Source organism: Pseudophryne corroboree, chromosome 6 (genome assembly GCF_028390025.1).
Source record: "Pseudophryne corroboree isolate aPseCor3 chromosome 6, aPseCor3.hap2, whole genome shotgun sequence".
Lineage (NCBI taxonomy): Eukaryota > Metazoa > Chordata > Amphibia > Anura > Myobatrachidae > Pseudophryne > Pseudophryne corroboree.
In genome coordinates this window covers 502,526,019-502,547,264 of record NC_086449.1, presented here as the reverse complement: position 1 = coordinate 502,547,264, position 21,246 = coordinate 502,526,019, and the positions used below count along the sequence as shown (strand labels likewise).

Genomic DNA, 21,246 nt, shown 5'->3' with positions numbered 1-21,246 from the left:
GGTACCTGTCCGACGAGGTCACCGTGAAGTAGGTGGCCAGGCTCATATACTGCCCAATATATGCCAAGACCCTCAAATATTATGTTTATTATAATTTTAATGGTGTATGGTGAACCTGCACCCGTGTTCCTATATTGTAGTACTAAGTCCCAGCAAGGTAGAACATCCCATTATAAGAAGCTAGGGTGTGCAGTCCAGGGCTCCTCTCCATATATTCTTCTGTACGCACCTGTAGTAGGCGATGTGTTGTTTGTCGTGTGAACGAAGGACATATCGCATAGTGTGTACTAGCATTAGATATAAAGCTGCAACATAACCTAAACAAGGACTGTAAAAATGAAATCAGGTCTGCAGTTATACCTGCTGGGTAAGCCTGAAGAACCCACTGTACTCTTTGCAGTACTAATAGTGCTGGACAGACTCCTTGTAAGTCCAGAAGAGGTAACTGTTGGTGTTGATCCAGAAGTTGTACTTGGAACACTAGAACTAAGTAGCTCATCTTGCCTTCTGCCAAAGGAACCACTGAAACAATGAAGAAAGGGGGGGAGAAGTTAAGAGAGAGAAAAAAAAGAATAAATGACGCAATTAGAAACAAGGCTATCAGTGTCCAGGGCTTGGGAGAATGTGTTGGTTATACCTCTAATATAACTGCAAAATAATGACCACAAAATCCTGAGGAATAACGAAGTTTAACCCACTCTTAACATATTAAGGCTTTTCCTACTGTATATTTGAATTATATTGCTAAATGAGCAGGTGTACCAAAAATATTCCCAACATGAAAATTACATTTTATTAAAGCCCCAAAAGTATTAGTTCCATAACTACTTGCTTGTAATCAGTGTACTTTACACACTTATTTTTTGTAATTGTTTTAAAAGCTTATCTTGTAGTCCCAGTGGAGGAAACTAGAACACCATGGTGTATAGAAGTGCAGAGCATGAAGGCAGGGAACTGTAAATGTAACTGCAAAAAGCTTAGACTGCTCCTCTTCAATACACAAATGGCTGATTGGGTGGGTAGGTGCTGGCACTTAAAGTAAAATATACCGTTAAAACATTCGCTTCTCTCCCTGTAAATCTCCAGAATGCTAGTACAACTTGAATATAGCCCAGCAAAGAGAAGCCATAACTCGGTGAAACAACTGGAACAATAATAAACAGAACCTAAAGAAATGACGGCCATGACAAAACTGAGCATGAGGGAGGAAACACAGTGTTCCCACAGCCAGATTCACAGAATAGGATTCAACGGTAAGTACCAAAAATCCTGTTTTCTTTTATCCAGGCTGGGGGATACTGTACCACGGGACATTCAACTGCTGCCCCCATGGGAGGAAATGCTCAGGCTGCCTAGCTGGAGAACTGGACGTAGCTGGAGGCATAAACCCCAAATCAAAAAAAATGGGCGAACGCGTGGACAACCCTGTTCCACTGTAGCCATAAGCCATGTAGCCCAGGAGGTCAGGACCGAACTGTGAGAATGCGCTGACACCCAGGTCGGTGCAGGTCTCCCCACACCAAAATTTGCTTGAGCGAATACGGAACAGATCCACTGTGCAACGGGCTGCTTGTAGCAGGCCAACCACGGATTGAGGAAGCCATGTTCAAGTACCTCCACAGTGCTCAGACCACGTGCAACAGAGCCAGACCTCGACAGTTCCAGGAAGTCAGGGATGAAGAAAAGCCAGAAGTGCCTGGCTGACATGGAAAGCTGAAGTAACCCAAAGTTGAAAGGAAGGAATCACACATAAATCTGCACTAACCACATGAAAATGAGAAATGTGGCTTGCAGACAAAGCACCCAACTCTGAAACAAACCAAGCTGAGACAATGAGAAATAGTTGATGGATAAAGGCTGCGCCAATCGCTTTGTCAGTTTAAGGGGTATATGCAATTGCGGTCGAATTCACGAAATTGTCGAATTTCTGGAATTTTTCGCAAAAAAAAAAAAAATCGTCAATGCAATTCAGTGCTTTCCGTCCAAAAAACGGACTTTCAAAATTCGACTTTTTGAAATTCGACTTTTCTGCAATGATACAAGTGCTGCAATTCGACCAAAGTGTATTCAATTGAAGTTTGGAAATTCGACAACAGTGCTTTTAGACAGTAAATTCAAAATTTTCAATCCGCAACACTTTGGTGGGTGAAACTAATAAAAAAAATTTAAAACATGTTTTTTTGTGTGTTTTTTTTATTGATAATAGCATATCTATTTATATTAGAAGGGATTAGGTACTTGGTTTGTCTTTTTTGGAGGCACAAATATTATTTATATATTTTTTAAAATAATATTTTTTTATTTTTATTTTTTTAAATGGAATGTAAAAATCCCGGAAAAAAATGGCGTGGGGTCCCCCCTCCAAAGCATAACCAGCCTCGGGCTCATCGAGCTGGTCCTGGTTCTAAAAATGCGGGGGGGAAATTGACATGGGATCCCCGTATTTTTAAAACCAGCACCGGGCTCTGCGCCTGATGCTGGTGCAAAAGATACGGGGGACAAAAAGAGTAGGGGTCCCCCGTATTTTATACACCAGCATCGGGCTCCACTAGCTGGACAGATAATGCCACAGCCGGGGGTCACTTTTATACAGTGCCTTGCGGCCGTGGCATTAAATATCCAACTAGTCACCCCTGGCCGGGGTATCCTGGGGGAGTGGGGACCCCTTCAATCAAGGGGTCCGTCCCCCCCAGCCACCCAAGGGCCAGGGGTGAAGCCCGAGGCTGTCCCCCCCATCCAAGGGCTGCGGATGGGAGGCGGATAGCCTTGAGGAAAATGTCAGAATATAGTTTTTTCCAGTAGTACTACAAGTCCCAGCAAGCCTCCCCCGCAAGCTGGTACTTGGAGAACCACAAGTACCAGCATGCGGGAGAAAAACGGGCCCGCTGGTACCTGTAGTACTACTGGAAAAAAAATACCCAAATAAAAACAGGACACACACCGTGACAAGTACAACTTTATTACACACTGCCGACACACACATACTTACCTATGTTGACACGAAGCAGTCAGTCCTCTTCTCCAAGTAGAATCCACGGGTACCTGAAAATAAAAGATAATTATACTCACCTGAACCATGGTCCAGAGATAAATCCACGTACTTGTCAAAATAAGAAAACGAACACCCGACCAGCGTAGTGAAAGGGGTCCCATGTTGACACATGAGACCCCTTTCCCCGAATGCAGAGAGACCCCCCCGTGACTGCTGTCACTGAAAGGTCTCGTAAGCCAATCAGCGAGCGCAACGACCTTGCACTCTGCTGATTGGCTCTGTGCGCGTCTGAGCTGTCAGCGCATCGCAAAGCCTCTCCATTATATTCAATGGTGGGAACTTTGCGGCTAGTGGTGGGGTCACCCGCGGTCAGCGGCTGACCGCGGGTAACCCCACCGCTGATGGCAAAGTTCCCACCATTGAAAGTAACGGAGAGGCTTTGCGATGCGCTGTCTGACCTCAGACGCGAGACAGCCAATCAGGTGAGCGCCTCGAAGTAGCGCTTCCTGATTGGCTGAAGGGACCTCAGTGACAGGAGTCACGTGGGGTCCCGGCATTCGTGGAAAGGGGTCCCATGTGTCAACATGGGACCCCTTTCAGTCCGTTGGTACGGGTGTGCGTGTTTTTATTTTGCCAAGTACGAGGATTTTATCTCTGGACGTGGATTTATCTCTGGACACTGGCAGGTGAGTAATTTTTTTCACAGGTACCCTCGGATCGTCGGAGACTGTGGCAGTCGGCGTGTCAACATAGGTAAGTATGTGTGTGTCGGCAGTGTGTAATAAAGTTGTACTTGTCACGGTGTGTGTCTACTGTTTTTATTTGGGTATTTTTTTCCAGTAGTACTACAGGTACCAGCGGGCCCGTTTTTCTCCCGCATGCTGGTACTTGTGGTTCTCCAAGTAGCAGCTTGCGGGGGAGGCTTGCTGGGACTTGTAGTACTACTGGAAAAAACAATATTCTGTCATTTTCCTCAAGGCTATCAGCCTCCCATCCGCAGCCCTTGGATGGGGGGGGGGGGGGGGGGGGGGACAGCCTCGGGCTTCACCCCTGGCCCTTGGGTGGCTGGGGGGGGGGGGGGGGAGACTCCTTGATTGAAGGGGTCCCCACTCCCCCAGGGTACCCCGGCCAGGGGTGACTAGTTGGATATTTAATGACACGGCCGCAAGGCACTGTATAAAAGTGACCCCCGGCTGTGGCATTATCTGTCCAGCTAGTGGAGCCCGATGCTGGTGTATAAAATACGGGGGACCTCTACTCTTTTTGTCCCCCGTATTTTTTGCACCAGCATCAGGCGCAGAGCCCGGTGCTGGTTTTAAAAATACGGGGGATCCCATGTCAATTTTGTCCCCGCATTTTTAGAACCAGGACCAGCTCGTAGAGCCCGAGGCTGGTTATGCTTTGGAGGGGGGACCCCACGCCGTTTTTTTCCCGTTTTTTTAAATCGCGGCAAAATCCGGCAAATCGGCCGTTTTTCGCCCGCGGGACTGTCGAATTTGTTTTTCATTGAATATGGTGAATTCCGGAAGCCACCTGCTGGAATTCACCTGTCGAATTGTGTCGAATTAAAAAACGGCGATAATTTGCCGCGATTCGCCGCTAATTGCATATACCCCTAAGAGTATGTAAATGAAAAAGCTGCCAAAGAGGTTAAGAGGTGATCGACCTCCCCTCAGAAGGATAAACAAAAAAGGGGGTACCTCTGACGCTTTTTCTTACATATAAATTTCTTATGATAGTTGAAACCTGTGTCTAGTTTGTATAAAGATGCAAAACGAACAGATGTATATAACTATAGCAAAATTCTTTTATTAAATGCTATTACGTCCAATTTTGGGGACAGCTTATACATGGACAGTAACCCACCACCACGGCAGGATTTCGTCGGGCGGCTATTGGAAGTGGTAGCGGCACACACACTGGGGAGAACGGAGATGTCCGGTGCCTCCCAGCCAGCTCCTTCCGATTCAACACTGCTGACCCTGCATCGAATAATTGTGCTAATTACTTCATGGTGGTGATCTTGGTGTAATCCATTGACACATTTGAGCACTTATACCGGGTTATTACTATAAGCAATTTATTTTCTAGCTTTCTACAGCGCAATTGTACATCTGGTAGTCAGTGCTTAGGATAAGCACCTACATCGGGACATTATTAATTATCATTTGCGGGACTGAAAAGAACCAAGATTCTTATTTTCAATATAAACTTCCCCCCACGGAATACCATATATATCAGTGCACTGATTTACTATAGGCCATTGATCCACCTCTAAGTAGTAGCCAGATAAGCTGGAAAGAGATATCAATTGTATTTACAATTTTAATGTTATACATACAGTGATAGGATATTTGGATGTGATGTAATATGTATTTTTATCCTTGATATTTATGTATAATTTTTTAATATCTAATTTTTGTCTTATATCTTCGGTACAAAATATATTAAATTAAATTGATAATATTGTTGCATGTGTTTTCAGTTATCTTATGGACCTTATTAATTAAGCGCAGTGTGAACAAATTTCTATTTAAGTATCATCTCCTGCAGCAACAGGAGAGTGCTACTAGTGTTTATGCGTACACAGGCATAATTCCACACTCTGCAGCTGATCGATAACTGGAACTGTAGACCATTTAGGGTAGCCATTACAGAATTGATTGTGGTATTAAGCGCCAAGAGACATTGGATTACATAGTGTTCTGTTAATATTTTTACTGTCAAATAGGAAATAAACTGGTACATACGAATATCAGAAAAACACAAAGGACAATACATGTATTCACAAAGAAGACAAACAATAGTAGTGCATTTCCCTGATAAAAAAAAAATAAGATTTTACTCACCGGTAAATCTATTTCTCGTAGTCCGTAGTGGATGCTGGGAACTCCGTAAGGACCATGGGGAATAGCGGCTCCGCAGGAGACTGGGCACAACTAAAGAAAGCTTTAGGTCACCTGGTGTGCACTGGCTCCTCCCACTATGACCCTCCTCCAAGCCTCAGTTAGGACACTGTGCCCGGACGAGCTGACATATTAAGGAAGGATTTTGAATCCCGGGTAAGACTCATACCAGCCACACCAATCACACCGTATAACTCGTGATACTATACCCAGTTAACAGTATGAATATAACTGAGCCTCTCAACAGATGGCTCAACAATAACCCTTTAGTTAGGCAATAACTATATACAAGTATTGCAGACAATCCGCACTTGGGATGGGCGCCCAGCATCCACTACGGACTACGAGAAATAGATTTACCGGTGAGTAAAATCTTATTTTCTCTGACGTCCTAGTGGATGCTGGGAACTCCGTAAGGACCATGGGAATTATACCAAAGCTCCCAAACGGGCGGGAGAGTGCGGATGACTCTGCAGCACCGAATGAGAGAACTCCAGGTCCTCCTCAGCCAGGGTATCAATTTTGTAGAATTTAGCAAACGTGTTTGCCCCTGACCAAGTTGCAGCTCGGCAAAGTTGGAAAGCCGAGACCCCACGGGCAGCTGCCCAAGATGAGCCCACCTTCCTTGTGGAATGGGCTTTTACAGATTTTGGCTGCGGTAGTCCAGCCGCAGAATGCGCCAGCTGAATTGTGCTACAAATCCAGCGAGCAATAGTCTGCTTAGAAGCAGGAGCACCCAGTTTGTTGGGTGCATACAGGATAAACAGCGAGTCAGTTCTCCTGACTCTAGCCGTCCTGGAAACATAATTTTTCAAGGCCCTGACTACGACCAGTAACTTGGAATCCTCCAAGTCCCTAGTAGCCGCAGGCACTACAATAGGTTGGTTCAAATGAAAAGCTGATACCACCTTAGGGAGAAACTGGGGACGAGTCCTCAATTCTGCCCTATCCATATGGAAAATCAGATAAGGACTTTTATATGACAAAGCCGCCAATTCTGATACACGCCTGGCCGAAGCCAAGGCCAATAACATGACCACTTTCCGCGTGAGATATTTTAGATCCACGGTTTTTAGTGGCTCACACCAATGCGATTTTAAGAAACTCAACACCACGTTGAGAACCCAAGGTGCCACTGGAGGCACAACCGGGGGCTGAATATGCAGTACTCCTTTTACAATGTCTGAACTTCAGGTACTGAAGCTAGTTCTTTCTGGAAGAAAATCGACAGAGCCGAGATCTGTATCTTAATGGAGCCTAATTTTAGGCCCATAGACACTCCTGCTTGTAGGAAATGCAGAAATCGACCTAGTTGAAATTCCTCTGTTGGGGCCTTTTTTAGCCTCACACCAAGCAACATATTTCCGCCATATGCGGTGATCATGTTTTGCAGTTACATCTTTCCTGGCTTGAATCAGCGTAGGAATGACTTCCTCCGGAATGCCCTTTTCCTTTAGGATCCGGCGTTCAATCGCCATGCCGTCAAAACGTAACCGCGGTAAGTCTTGGAACAGACAGGGCCCCTGCTGCCGCAGGTCCTGTCTGAACGGCAGAGGCCATGGGTCCTCGGATATAATTTCTTGAAGTTCTGGGTACCAAGCTCTTCTTGGCCAATCCGGAACCACGAGTATCGTTCTTACTCCTCGCCTTCCTATTATTCTCAGTACCTTTTGTATGAGAGGCAGAGGGGGGAACACATAAACCGACTGGTACACCCACGGTGTTACCAGAGCGTCCACAGCTATCGCCTGAGGGTCCCTTGACCTGGCGCAATATCTTTTATAGCTTTTTGTTGAGGCGGGACGCCATCATGTCCACCTGTGGCCTTTCCCAATGGTGTACAATCCTTTGGAAGACTTCTGGATGAAATCCCCACTCTCCCGGGTGGAGGTCTGCTGAGAAGATCTGCTTCCCAGTCGTCCACTCCGGGAATGAACACTGCTGACAGTGCTAACACATGATTTTCCGCCCATCGGAGAATCCTTGTGGCTTCTGCCATCGCCATCCTGCTTCTTGTGCCGCCCCGTTGGTTTACATGGGCGACTGCCGTGATGTTGTCTGATTGGATCAGTACCGGCTGGTTTTGAAGCAGAGGCCTTGCCTGACTCAGGGCATTGTAAATGGCCCTCAGTTCCAGAATATTTATGTGTAGGGAAGTCACCTGACTTGACCAAAGTCCCTGGAAGTTTCTTCCCTGTGTGACTGCCCCCCAGCCTCAAAGGCTGGCATCCATGGTCACTAGGACCTAGTCCTGTATGCCGAACCTGCGGCCCTCTTGAAGATGGGCACTCTGCAGCCACCACAGTAGAGATACCCTGGTCCTTGAAGACAGGGTTATCAGCCGATGCATCTGAAGATGTGATCCGGACCACTTGTCCAACAGGTCCCACTGAAAAGTTCTTGCATGGAACCTGCCGAATGGGATTGCTTCGTAGGAAGCTACCATTTTTCCCAGGACTCGCGTGCAATGATGCACCGATACCTGTTTTGGCTTCAGGAGGTCTCTGACTAGAGATGACAGCTCCTTGGCTTTCTCCTCCGGGAGAAACACTTATTTCTGTTCTGTGTCCAGAACCATCCCCAGGAACAGTAGACTTGTCGTAGGAACCAGCTGTGACTTTGGACTGTTTAGAATCCAACCGTGCTGTTGTAGCACTTTCCAAAATAGTGCTACCCCGACTAGCAACTGCTCCTTGGACCTTGCCCTTATAAGGAGATTGTCCAAGTACGGGATAATAAAAACTCCCTTTTTTCGAAGGAGTATCATCATTTCGGCCATTACCTTGGTAAACACCCTCGGTGCCATGTACAGTCCAAACGGCAGTGTCTGGACTTGGTAATGGTAATCCTGTACCACAAATCTGAGGTACTCCTGGCGAGGATGGTAAATGGGGACATGCAGGTAAGCATCCTTGATGTCCCGGGATCCCATGTAATCCCCCTCGTCCAGGCTTGCAATAACCGCCCTGAGCGATTCCATCTTGAACTTGAATTTTTTTATGTATGTGTTCAAGGATTTTAATATAAAATGGGTCACACCGAACCATGCGGTTTCGGTACCCCAAACCGTGTGGAATAGTAACCCCGTCCTTGTTGAAGTAGGGGCACCTTGAGTATTACCTGCTGGGAATACAGCTTATTAATTGCCTCTAGCGCAGCCTCCCTGCCTGAGGGAGTTTTCAGCAAGGCATATTTGAGAAAACGGCGGGGGGGAGACATCTTGAATTCCAGCTTGTACCCCTGAAATACTACTTGAATGAAATAGGGATCCACCTGTGAGCGAGCCCACTGATCGCTGAAATTTTTGAGACGGCCCCCCACCGTACCTGGCTACACCTGTGGAGCCCCCGCATCATGCGGTGGACTCAGAGGAAGCGGGGGAAGAATTTTGATTCTGGGAACAGGCTGACTGGTGCAGCTTTTTCCCTCTTCCCATGTCTCTGTACAGAAAGGAAGCGCCTTTGACCCGCTTGCTTTTCTGAAGCCGAAAGGACTGTACCTGATAATACAGTGCTTTCTTAGTCTGTGAGGAAACCTGAGGTAAAAATATTTCTTCCCAGCTGTTGCTGTGGATACGAGGTCCCAGAGACCATCCCCAAATAATTCCTCACCCTTATAAGGCAGAATCTCTATGCGCCTTTTAAAGTCAGCATCACCTGTCCAGTGACAGGTCTCTAATACCCTCCTGACAGAATGGACATTACATTCATTTTGGATGCCAGCCGGCAAAATATCCCTCTGTGCATCCCTCATATATAAGACGACGTCTTTAATATGTTCTCATGTTTGACAGGGTCACCGACCACGCTGCAGCAGCACGATCTGCAGGTCTCAGTCTAGTACCTGAGTGTGTAAATACAGACTTCAGGATAGCCTCCTGCTTTTTATCAACAGGTACCTTCAAAGTGGCCGTTCCTAAAACGGCAGTGCCACCTTTTTTGACAACCGTGTGAGCGCCTTATCCACCCTAGGGGATATCTCCCAGCGTAACTTATCCTCTGGCGGGAAAGGGTACGCCATCAGTAACTTTTTAGAAATTACCAGTTTCTTATCGGGGGGAACCCACGCTTTTCACACACTTCATTCATTCATCTGATGGGGGAACAAAACACTGCCTGCTTATTCTCCCCAACATAAAAACCCATTTTTAGAGGGTTAATGTCAGAATTGTGTAACACATTTTTTTTATTGCCGGGATCAAGTCACGGATGTTCCTAGTGGATTGTGTATATGTCTCAACCTTGTCGACACTAGAGTCAGACTCCGTGTCGACATCTGTGTCTGCCATCTGAGTGAGCGGGCGTTTTTGAGCCCCTGATGGCCTTTGAGACGCCTGGGCAGGCGCGGACTGAGAAGCCGGCTGTCCCACAGCTGTTACGTCATCCACCCTTTTATGTAAGGAGTTGACACTGTCGGTTAATACCTTTCACCTAACCATCCACTCTGGTGTCGGCCCCACAGGGGGCGACATCACATTTATCGGCATCTGCTCCGTCACCATATAAGCCTCCTCATTAAACATGTCGACACAGCCGTACCGACACACCGCACACACACAGGGAATGCTCTGACTGAGGACAGGACCCCACAAAGCCCTTTGGGGAGACAGAGAGAGAGTATGCCAGCACACACCAGAGCGCTATATAATGTGGGGATTAACACTATAACTGAGTGAAATTTCCCCAATAGCTGCTTGTATATATAATATTGCGCCTAAATTTAGTGCCCCCCCTCTCTTTTTAACCCTTTGAGCCTGAAAACTACAGGGGAGAGCCTGGGGAGCTTTCTTCCAGCTGCACTGTGAAGAGAAAATGGCGCCAGTGTGTCTGAGGGAGATAGCTCCGCCCCTTTTTCGCAGACTTTTCTCCTGCTTTTTTCTGGATTCTGGCAGGGGTATTTACCACATATATAGCCTCTGGGGCTATATATTGTGGTATTTTTGCCAGCCAAGGTGTTTTTATTGCTGCTCAGGGCGCCCCCCCCAAGCGCCCTGCACCCTCAGTGACCGGAGTGTGAAGTGTGTATGAGGAGCAATGGCGCACAGCTGCAGTGCTGTGCGCTACCTTGGTGAAGACTGATGTCTTCTGCCGCCGATTTTCCGGACCTCTTCTTGCTTCTGGCTCTGTAAGGGGGACAACGGCGCGGCTCCGGGACCGAACACCAAGGCTGGGCCTGCGGTCGATCCCTCTGGAGCTAATGGTGTCCAGTAGCCTAAGAAGCCCAAGCTGGCTGCAAGCAGGCAGGTTCGCTTCTTCTCTCCTTAGTCCCTCGCTGCAGTGAGCCTGTTGCCAGCAGGTCTCACTGAAAATAAAAAACCTAATTCTATACTTTCTTTCTAGAAGCTCAGGAGAGCCCCTAGTGTGCATCCAACCTCGGCCGGGCACAAAATCTAACTGAGGCTTGGAGGAGGGTCACAGTGGGAGGAGCCAGTGCACACCAGGTGACCTAAAGCTTTCTTTAGTTGTGCCCAGTCTCCTGCGGAGCCGCTATTCCCCATGGTCCTTACGGAGTTCCCAGCATCCACTAGGACGTCAGAGAAAAATGAATTATGTGGGAGTGATGCGCCTTACTCAAACCCACTTTGTGTAAATTAAAAATAGTCCATATTTGGTATAAATAAAAAACTTGTCCAAAGTAGTTAACTGAAAACAGATATTTCAGAGTCAGAAGAGTTTGTACCCAAACCTTTTGCTGGTCAAAAGTTGTCCAGTGATTCCAGTTGTTAGTCTGCAGAAGGTAGTTTGCTGGCAAACTTTGAGGGATGCTGTCCGTGTTATTGCAGTCACCGCTTCCCCCTCCTCTACTTCATCAACGTTTTCCCCCTGTCAAGCAGGCTTCGTCCTGACAAAGCCTGCTTGACGGGGAAAAGCAGGCTTGCAAAAAGGTTCAAGGCACACCTTACAAAAAGGTTCAACTTCTGGAAAAAAGTAAAAACGCTGCTGAAAAGAAAGACAGAGCTGATATATGCAGAATAGAAAACAGCCTGAAAACCCACCTCCAAACCTCCCTATAGCCAAGAATCGAGGACAATGAAATCTGAAGTATGAAAACTGTATTTCACACACCAAAATAGAGAGTCTCCAGATCTTGTGGCAAGCGCGAGATGAAACTGGCTTCCAGGCCCGCAACAAAACACGTACCACTGAAGAAAAACACAAAGTACTGCCAAACCATTAAGGCCAACGAGAAAGTTCCTAGAGCAGAAACTGACCTGGCCTGAGCAGAACTGGAAGATGCCACACAGGACTCCTCAACTATTTGAAATCCTTATCAGAATCTGCATGGCCAGTGTGCTGCAATCAGGATTAGCATTACCTGCGGATTCTTTATCAGCAGCAGTCACAGAGACAACAGTGAGATCGGGTTGGAAATAATATGACAGACAGAGATCCCATGGAACGATCATGGCATCCACCACAAAATCCAGCAGGTCCCTGGACCTCACACTAAACAGGGGAACCTTGAAGATACAATGAAAGGCCTGGGGTATCCCAGGAGAAAGAGGTTTCAGTTTAGGAAGTCTGCTTACCAACTGTCAACTCGAATAATCCATGCAGAGATTGCCAGAACAAAAGGACACCACCCAGGAAAGGACCCCCATGCTCCGGTTGCCATCCTGCTGATTTACGTCTGATTGAATCCGCACTGGCAGGCCGGACAAGATGTACTGAAACTCCAACTACATTGATCTGAAGAACAGTTTCCGACCGTGACCAATGGCCTAAAAGACAAATACGTAGCGTTACAGTGCCCAACCCAAGGAGACCTGCGCCGTGGACACCATGACCCAAACCGGAGAGGCCAAGGTTTGGCTTCCGAGCAGATTACCTGAAACTAGACACCATTGTAGGGAGTGAAGTGCTTGTGGACAGAAACAGACACCGAGATGAGAGGAACCTGGTGGCCCCTGGCCCACGCTGGAGGATCTTGCACCAGAACTCCTAAGAATGGTACCAGGCGTACTGAATGTTCAGGATTGTTGAGACCACTGTGCCCAACAACTCCATGCACAGCAAAATGTCCGGCAAGGAACAACCAGCACCAACCTGACCAAACACCTTAGACTCTGGCAGGAACACTCTTGTAGACAGATGTGGAAGACCACCCCTAAGAACAGCAGATGCTGCAAAGGTACCAAGTGTGACATCTTAAAATTCAGATTCTAGCTGCAATACTGAAGTACCTGAACCGTCCAGTCCAGATGCACTTACAATGGAGAAGCTGAATCGGCCTTTATGAGCAGAAAGTCTAAAGAAAGTATTTCTGCTATACCTGCCAACGTTGGTATCCATGCCCTGAGTTACCTATCAAAGAAATTAAATTTAAAAATGATCCAGCCAAAGTATGGTGTTAAGGTACGAAGACTCAAAATTGGGCGGAAGGAGGAGGACGGCTTCCGAACAAGGAATAGGGTGGACTAAAAACCTTGTTTCCTCTCAGACACCGGAGCTGGAGCAAAAATCCTTTTCCAAATGTAGGGAATGAAGACCATGGTCTAAGGCCAAGCTCCTTTCCGCATCCCTAGGAGTAGTGGACATGAAGAAACGTAGTGGTGGATTATCTCCGAGGTCGATTATGTAACCCCTGAAAACGATGCACAAAATCCAGGAGCCTGGAGACAATTCAACACACAGACTCCGAAATGCAGCAGGCGTCCACCTACTTGTGATCAGCCTGGGTGGGTAAAGACACTGTCAGGAGATAGGTTTGAAAGGAGCCTTGGCCCCCAAGTGTCTGTCAGCTACCAGAAACCTACTGTACCTTGTAGCGCTAAGCCCCTTCCGGGGAGAAACCTGTGTCTGGTCGATTGATTATTGGCCACAACAGGTATTCTAAGCATCAAGGCCTTAATGTAGATGATGAATAAAGCCAAGATGCAAGATCGAGTCCTCTAGTAGTTGTCGCACTTGGCCTTTTGCCATGCTTGGCCAGTCTACTGTTACAATAAAAGTAAACTCTTTATTCCTTACAGCAGATCCTTGGAGCAATTAGTACCTGAAGACATAGGAAGATCAAAAAAGGATCTACTAAACAGCCTGTGGATCCTTCATCCATCAGCAGAAGCCTTGAATTCAAAAGAGATACCAACATGTCAACATCTCATCTCCACCCGCCCACGAGGTGCTTAAAATCTCCTGATGGAGGAACAATATCCTAGTGATTGCCTGCTGAGGAAGTCTGCCTTCTCAATGTTTCACTCTGGGCATATGAACCACCGTAATCAAGACTGGAAGATTTTGCTCTGCCCACCACATGATCCTGCTGGTCTGTTTCATGACCAGGGAATTCTATTCTATGCATTCCAAAGCCATTGCGTTATCGAACTGTATCTCGTTGGGCCTTCCTTGCAAGAATAAGCCAGTGTGTTGAAAATCACTGAGCACATTTATTGGAAGCACTGACTCCTCCCATGTCCAAGATCCTGTAACTGGGACTGAAGAGAGAAGGTACCTAGCCTCATGGGCTGGCATCTGTTGACAACATACTCCAAGTCTCAGATGGAAAACAGGCAACCCTAGTTCAGATTATACCCTCTCACAGCCACCAGCAGCGTGGCAGATACAGCCCTGGGGCCATTCTGAACAGATAACTGACCTAGTGTAGGTTAGATAATAGATCATTCTTTAATGCCTGTAAATGAACCTGAAAATAGCAACGCTAAGACGATGGACACCATCGTCTGCAGGATCTTTATGGAAGACTGTACTGACACCTGTCCGCGAGGCAAAAGGGACACCACCAGACCTTGTTAACGGATTATCTCGGTCTTCACGCTAGGCTGCTTTAGCAGGGAGCCGTGTCCTGTCCGATTTTTAAAGGGCAAAATGCACCCTGCCCCGTGCTAAAATAGCTGCCGTTGCTGCCGCTGTGTGAATAGATACCATGCCCATGTACCAATAAAAACTAATCAGGGTTGCAACTATTCTCATGCTGGATGAAGCCTGCATCTGTATGTGAGGATCCACTTTAGTCAAGAGTATTGCAGTTTTGCATAACCTCACTAGGTAGAGGGGTAATGAAATCAGCGGGATACAACAATCTGCTAATTCGGTTTAGCCCACGCTGCTGAACGCATGTCCTCCAGTTGAGCAAAATATGTAACCTAAACCGTCTCTTTCTTTAAAAGGTGAATTGTCTGGAATCTCATTCTTAGCTGCCCCTGATTTCTTGTCTTTCCATATACACTAGATCATCCATTCCCAGCTTCCTAGTGTAATAATCATCAGGGTAAGTCTGCCACCTCACAGTCGACATGGGATTAAAAGTCAGAGGCTGGGAACCACCAGACGTGGACAAGAAAATGTAATCAGTTTAAAAAAAATGTCCATCAGTTGCCATCCAGGTGGAGGCCAATGGGGATTGTCGTAGATGCAAGGAGTAGTTATGTTATCATCTGTGGGCCCATGGATTTCCACGGAGGGAGAAAGAAAGAGTATCTCTGTGCAGCTGTTGAGGGAGATTTCTTGGGTATGTCTGGCATTGCCAACAAGCATGCAAGTGTGTCTGCTTATCCTCCCCTCATATTTCACACACAGGGCATCTACTATTTACTGAGCCACGAGACAATTTGGTGTTGCCTTTGAAGCACAGAAATAAAATGTTGCTACTGTCTCTCTTCCATATTGAGCTCTGGATGCACTACCCTTCCCAGATTTAGAGAAAATGAGCAAAGAAAACAAAAGGATACCTATAGTTGCACAATTCAGGAGGATGTGGCACCGCAAAATATACAGAATGGAGACAGGAAAGACTCTACAGAAATAGGAAGGAGAACTGCTGCTGCTGGATACCAGAAAATAACCTGCATCTGTTCTGGTGGGCTTTCAAGATAGATAAGGACACCTGGCAGCAAGATAGATAAGGATGGAACCTACTTCAGAGCTTAGCACAGCAGAATGGCATGACCAACCTAATCTAACCTTTTAGTATAAAAATATCTTACAATATGATATGCTGTCAAGTTTACTGCTCTTAATGAAAGATATTTTGTAACTGACTACAACAATTCTAATATTTAATAAACCATAACATGCATTCTTTACACACCAGCTGTTTTTAATAGATCTGTACATCTATTTTTTTTTCTTAAAGTTCTATATATTTTCTTTCTTATACCAAAACGATTAATGCTCACCTTCTTTGATAGGTTGTATTTAAAATTTCATTAACAGAACTGTTTTTCTTCAGGTCATCCTCCCATTTTCTTCTTGTATAGGATCCCCCGATACGAGATAAACCAAAAGAGGATTCCCTGTTCAAAACAGAAATCCCAATTTTAAAGTATTGCATTGATGTATTCATTTACAAAACAAGGTTTTCTTTGTTGCTGTCTCTCTTGTGGTTAAGCACATGTAAAATGCATGTGTCTTAGCTGGAAAAGTATATTGAACACAACAGGCAATAATGTGAGATAGAAGTACATGGGGCCGATTCAATTGTTTCCCCTCGACTGCCACTAGATGGCACCCAATGGAGCAAATCATTTGCTGCTCCAATCAGGAACAAGAGTTGCAGGTTTGGGGGGCATTTTTCTTGCGCTTCCTGAGGTGGCAAGCAAAAATGCACTAAAAGTTTGTGGTGTGGACACCCTAATGGCCAGGCTCTACGCAGCTAAACCCTATCTGGTTGTGCACTACATGCAGCGGCAACAAATTAAAATGAAACATAGGATGAGTGAAACCATCAAATCAATATAGGAACTCGTAAACCCTATTCACCTAGCGTTTCACTCCAGTAAAGCCACCCACACAAGCTTTAATGTACAACAAAACTCAAACAGAAAGTCAGAGCATGTCTCTTAGGATCACTATGCAAATAACTGCTCCTCTCTGGGAAACTTAACACTTCACTTACACAAGACACGGGTATACAATCCGTACTAGAAAAACTTTCTGTGACTTTCAGCTCTATAGAACAGGAAATAGCTCATTTTAACAGATTGTACCCATTACATAATTTTGACAAAGTTATAACTATTAAAGCATAAGTAAAAACCTTATTTCAATAAAAATTAATACATTCAGATAAAAATAGCACAAATACAGTAAGTTATACAGATGGATTTAATGGTTAGCATTACTTCCTCACAGCACTGAGGTCATGGGTTCGATTCCCACCATGGCCCTAACCGCGTGGAGTTTGTATGCTCTCCTCGTACTTGCGTGGGCTCCCTCGGGTACTCCGGTTTCCTCCCACAACCCAAAAATATACTGATAGGTTAATTGGCTTCTGACAAAAATTAACCCAAATATGTGTGCGCCTGTAAATGTGTTAAGGAATATAGACTGTAAGTTCCACTGGGGCAGGGACTGATGTGAATGGCCAAATATTCTCTGTAAAGCGCGGCGGAATATATAACTGGCAATAAATAAATAAGTTATAAATATAAAGACACAAGTCACATAGCAAATAGAACAATCGCGTATCATAACATTTTCAAGTAATCATTGACAGCATACAGTATTCTGGCACGTTGGGTAGATACATTTAAAGCCAAACACATTTCCAAATACTATCTATCCAAAAGTAAACAAAAAGTAGAACACTACTAATTACTACGGTTACTTAAGGTCATAGGTAACTGGGAAACTTCATAAGTGAGGGAGCACTATGGTATTTAATGATGAAATAAGTACAACAATGCGCAGCTGAGAATGATCCTGAGAATATGAAAGGAAATAAGCAAAGCATGAGTTGTATTGGAGCACTTCCTCGTTCACCACTATCAATTCCAATACAGCCACAATCCAACAGAGTAACATCATCATTATTTTAAAACAGAAACGTAAGTAACAAACATATCCAAGGGCTCTATATTCAATTCTGAAACAGTAATAGAAATGTACAATGGGAAATTGTATATGAAAATAAGAATTTACTAACCGATAATTCTATTTCTCGTAGTCCGTAGTGGATGCTGGGAACTCCGTAAGGACCATGGGGAATAGCGGCTCCGCAGGAGACAGGGCACATCTAAAGAAAGCTTTAGGATCACCTGGTGTGCACTGGCTCCTCCCCCTATGACCCTCCTCCAAGCCTCAGTTAGGATACTGTGCCCGGACGAGCGTACACAATAAGGAAGGATTTTGAATCCCGGGTAAGACTCATACCAGCCACACCAATCACACTGTACAACTTGTGATCTGAACCCAGTTAACAGCATGATAATAGAGAAGCCTCTAGAAAAGATGGCTCAATACAACAATAACCCGAATTTTTTTTGGTAACAATAATTATGTACCAGTATTGCAGACAATCCGCACTTGGGATGGGCGCCCAGCATCCACTACGGACTACGAGAAATAGAATTATCGGTAAGTAAATTCTTATTTTCTCTGACGTCCTAGTGGATGCTGGGAACTCCGTAAGGACCATGGGGATTATACCAAAGCTCCCAAACGGGCGGGAGAGTGCGGATGACTCTGCAGCACCCAATGAGAGAACTCCCGGTCCTCCTCAGCCAGGGTATCAAATTTGTAGAATTTTACAAACGTATTTGCTCCTGACCAAGTAACTGCTCGGCAAAGTTGTAAAGCCGAGCCCCCTCGGGCAGCTGCCCAAGATGAGCCCACCTCCTTGTGGAGTGGGCATTTACAGATTTTTGGCTGTGGCAGGCCTGCCACAGAATGTGCAAGCTGAATTGTACTACAAATCCAACGAGCAATAGTCTGCTTAGAAGCAGGAGCACCCAGCTAGTTGGGTGCATAGAGGATAAACAGCGAGTCAGATTTCCTGACTCCAGTCGTCCTGGAAACATATATTTTTTGGGTCCTGACAACGTCTAGCAACTTGGAGTCCTCCAAGTCCCTAGTAGCCGCAGGCACCACAATAGGTTTGGTTCAGGTGAACGCTGAAACCACCTTAGGGAGAAACTAAGGACGAGTCCTCAATTCCACCCTGTCCGAATGGAAAATCAGATAAGGGCTTTTACAGGATAAAGCCACCAATCCTGACACGCGCCTGGCCCAGGCCAGAGCCAACAGCATGACCACTTTTTCTGTGAGATATTTTAACTCCACAGATTTAAGTGGGTCAAACCAATGTGACTTTTGGAACCCAAAAACCACCTGGAGATCCCAAAAGTGCCACTGAAGGCACAAAAGGAGGCTGTATATGCAGTACCCCTTTAACAAATGTCTGAACTTCAGGAACTGAAGCTAGTTCTTTTTTGGAAGAAAATTGACAGAGCCGAAATTTGAACCTTAATGGACCCCAATTTCAGGCCCATAGATACTCCTGTTTGCAGGAAATGTAGGAATCGACCCAGTTGAATTTCCTCCGTCGAGCCTTACTGGCCTCGCACCACGCAACATATTTTTGCCAAATGCGGTGATAATGTTTTGCGGTTACATCCTTCCTGGCTTTGATCAGGATAGGGATGACTTCATCCGGAATGCCTTTTTCCTTCAGGATCCGGCGTTCAACCGCCATGCCGTCAACGCAGCCGCGGTAAGTCTTGGAACAGATAAGGTCCTTGCTGGAGCAGGTCCCTTCTTAGAGGTAGAGGCTACGGATCCTCCGTGAGCATCTCTTGAAGTTCCGGTTACCAATTCCTTTTTGGCCAATCCGGAGCCACTAATATAGTGCTTACTCCTCTCCATCTTATCAATCTCAGTACCTTGGGTATGAGAGGCAGAGGAGGGAACCCATACACTGATTGGTACACCCACGGTGTTACCAGAGCATCTACAGCTATTGCCTGAGGGTCCCTTGACGTGGCGCAATACCTGTCGAGTTTTTCCCAACGGTTTATAATCATGTGGAAGACTTCTGGTGAAGTCCTTACTCTCCCGGGTGGAGGTCGTGCTGAGGAAAACTGCTTCCCAGTTGTCCACTCCCGGAATGAAAACTGCTGACAGTACTATCACATGGTTTTTCGCCCCGCGAAGAATCCTTGCAGCTTCTGCCATTGCCCTCCTGCTTCTTGTGGCACCCTGTCTGTTTACGTGGGTGACTGCCGTAATGTTGTCTGACTGGATCAACACCGGCTGACCTTGAAGCAGAGGTCTTGCTAAGCTTAGAGCATTGTAAATGGCCCTTAGCTTCAGGACATTTATGTGAAGTGATGTCTCCAGGCTTGACCATAAGCCCTGGATATTCCTTCCCTGTGTGACTGCTCCCCAGCCTCGCAGGCTGGCATCCGTGGCCACCAGGACCCAGTCCCGAATGCCGAATCTGCGGCCCTCTAGAAGATGAGCACTCTGCAACCACCACAGGAGGGATACCCTTGTCCCTGGTGACAAGGTTATCCGCTGAAGCATCTGAAGATGCGACCCGGACCATTTGTCCAGTAGGTTCCACTGGAAAGTCTTGCGTGGAATCTGCCGAATGGGATTGCTTCGTAGGAAGCCACCATTTTTACCCAGAACCCTTGTGCATTGATGCACTGAGACTTGGTTCGGTTTTAGGAGGTTCCCGACTAGCTCGGATAACTCCCTGGCTTTCTCCTCCGGGAGAAACACCTTCTTTCTGGACTGTGTCCAGGATCATCCCTAGGAACAGAAGACAAGTCGTCGGAACCAGCTGCGATTTTGGAATATTGAGAATCCAATCGTGCTGCCGCAACACTACCTGAGATAGTGCTACACCGATCTCCAACTGTTCCCTGGATCTCACCCTTATCAGGGAATCGTCCAAGTAAGGGATAACTAAAATTCCCTTCCTTCGAAGGAATATCATCATTACGGTCATTACTTCAGTAAAGACCCGGGGTGCCGTGGACCATCCCTACGGCAGCGTCTGTGACAGTTCTGTACCATAACCTGAGATACCCTTGGTGAGAAGGGTAAATTTTGACATGAAGGTAAGCATTCTTGATGTCCCGAGACATCATGTAGTCCCCTTCTTCCAGGTTTGCAATCACTGCTCTGAGTGACTCAATTTTGAATTTGAACCTCTGTATGTAAGTGTTCAAAGATTTTAGATTTTAAAATCGGTCTCACCGAGCCGTCTGGCTTCGGTACCACAATAGTGTGGAATAATACCCCGTTCCCTGTTGCAGGAGGGGTACCTTAATTATCACCTGCTGGGAATACAGCTTGTGAATGACTTCCAAAACTGCCTCCCTGTCAGCGGGAGACGTCGGTAAAACAGACTTTTGGAAACGGCGAGGGGAATACGTCTCGAATTCCAATTTGTACCCCTGAAATATTACCTGAAGGATCCAGGGGTCTACTTGCGAGTGAGCCCACTGCGCACTGAAATTCATTGAGAACGGGCCCCCACCGTGCCTGAACTTGTAAAGCCCTAGCGTCATACTGAGAGCTTGGCAGAGGCGGAAAAGGGTTTCTGTTCCTGGGAACTGGCTGATCTCTGCAGCCATTTTCCTCTCCCTCTGTCACGAGCAGA

General features: G+C 46.2%; 1 protein-coding gene across 5 annotated transcripts in view; it reads right to left on the bottom strand.

Moving 5' to 3' along the window:
- The window catches only part of PPP1R12A (protein phosphatase 1 regulatory subunit 12A), a 342,147-nt gene that overhangs the window by 120,185 nt on the left and 200,716 nt on the right, over positions 1 to 21,246 (bottom strand). For all 5 annotated transcript variants that reach the window (XM_063927386.1, XM_063927383.1, XM_063927385.1 and 2 more), the window contains 2 exons: positions 16,034 to 16,150; positions 361 to 522 (listed from right to left, as the gene is read on the bottom strand). In XM_063927386.1, the coding sequence (XP_063783456.1) occupies positions 361 to 522; positions 16,034 to 16,150 (279 nt within the window). The remainder of the gene's footprint in view (positions 1 to 360; positions 523 to 16,033; positions 16,151 to 21,246) is intronic.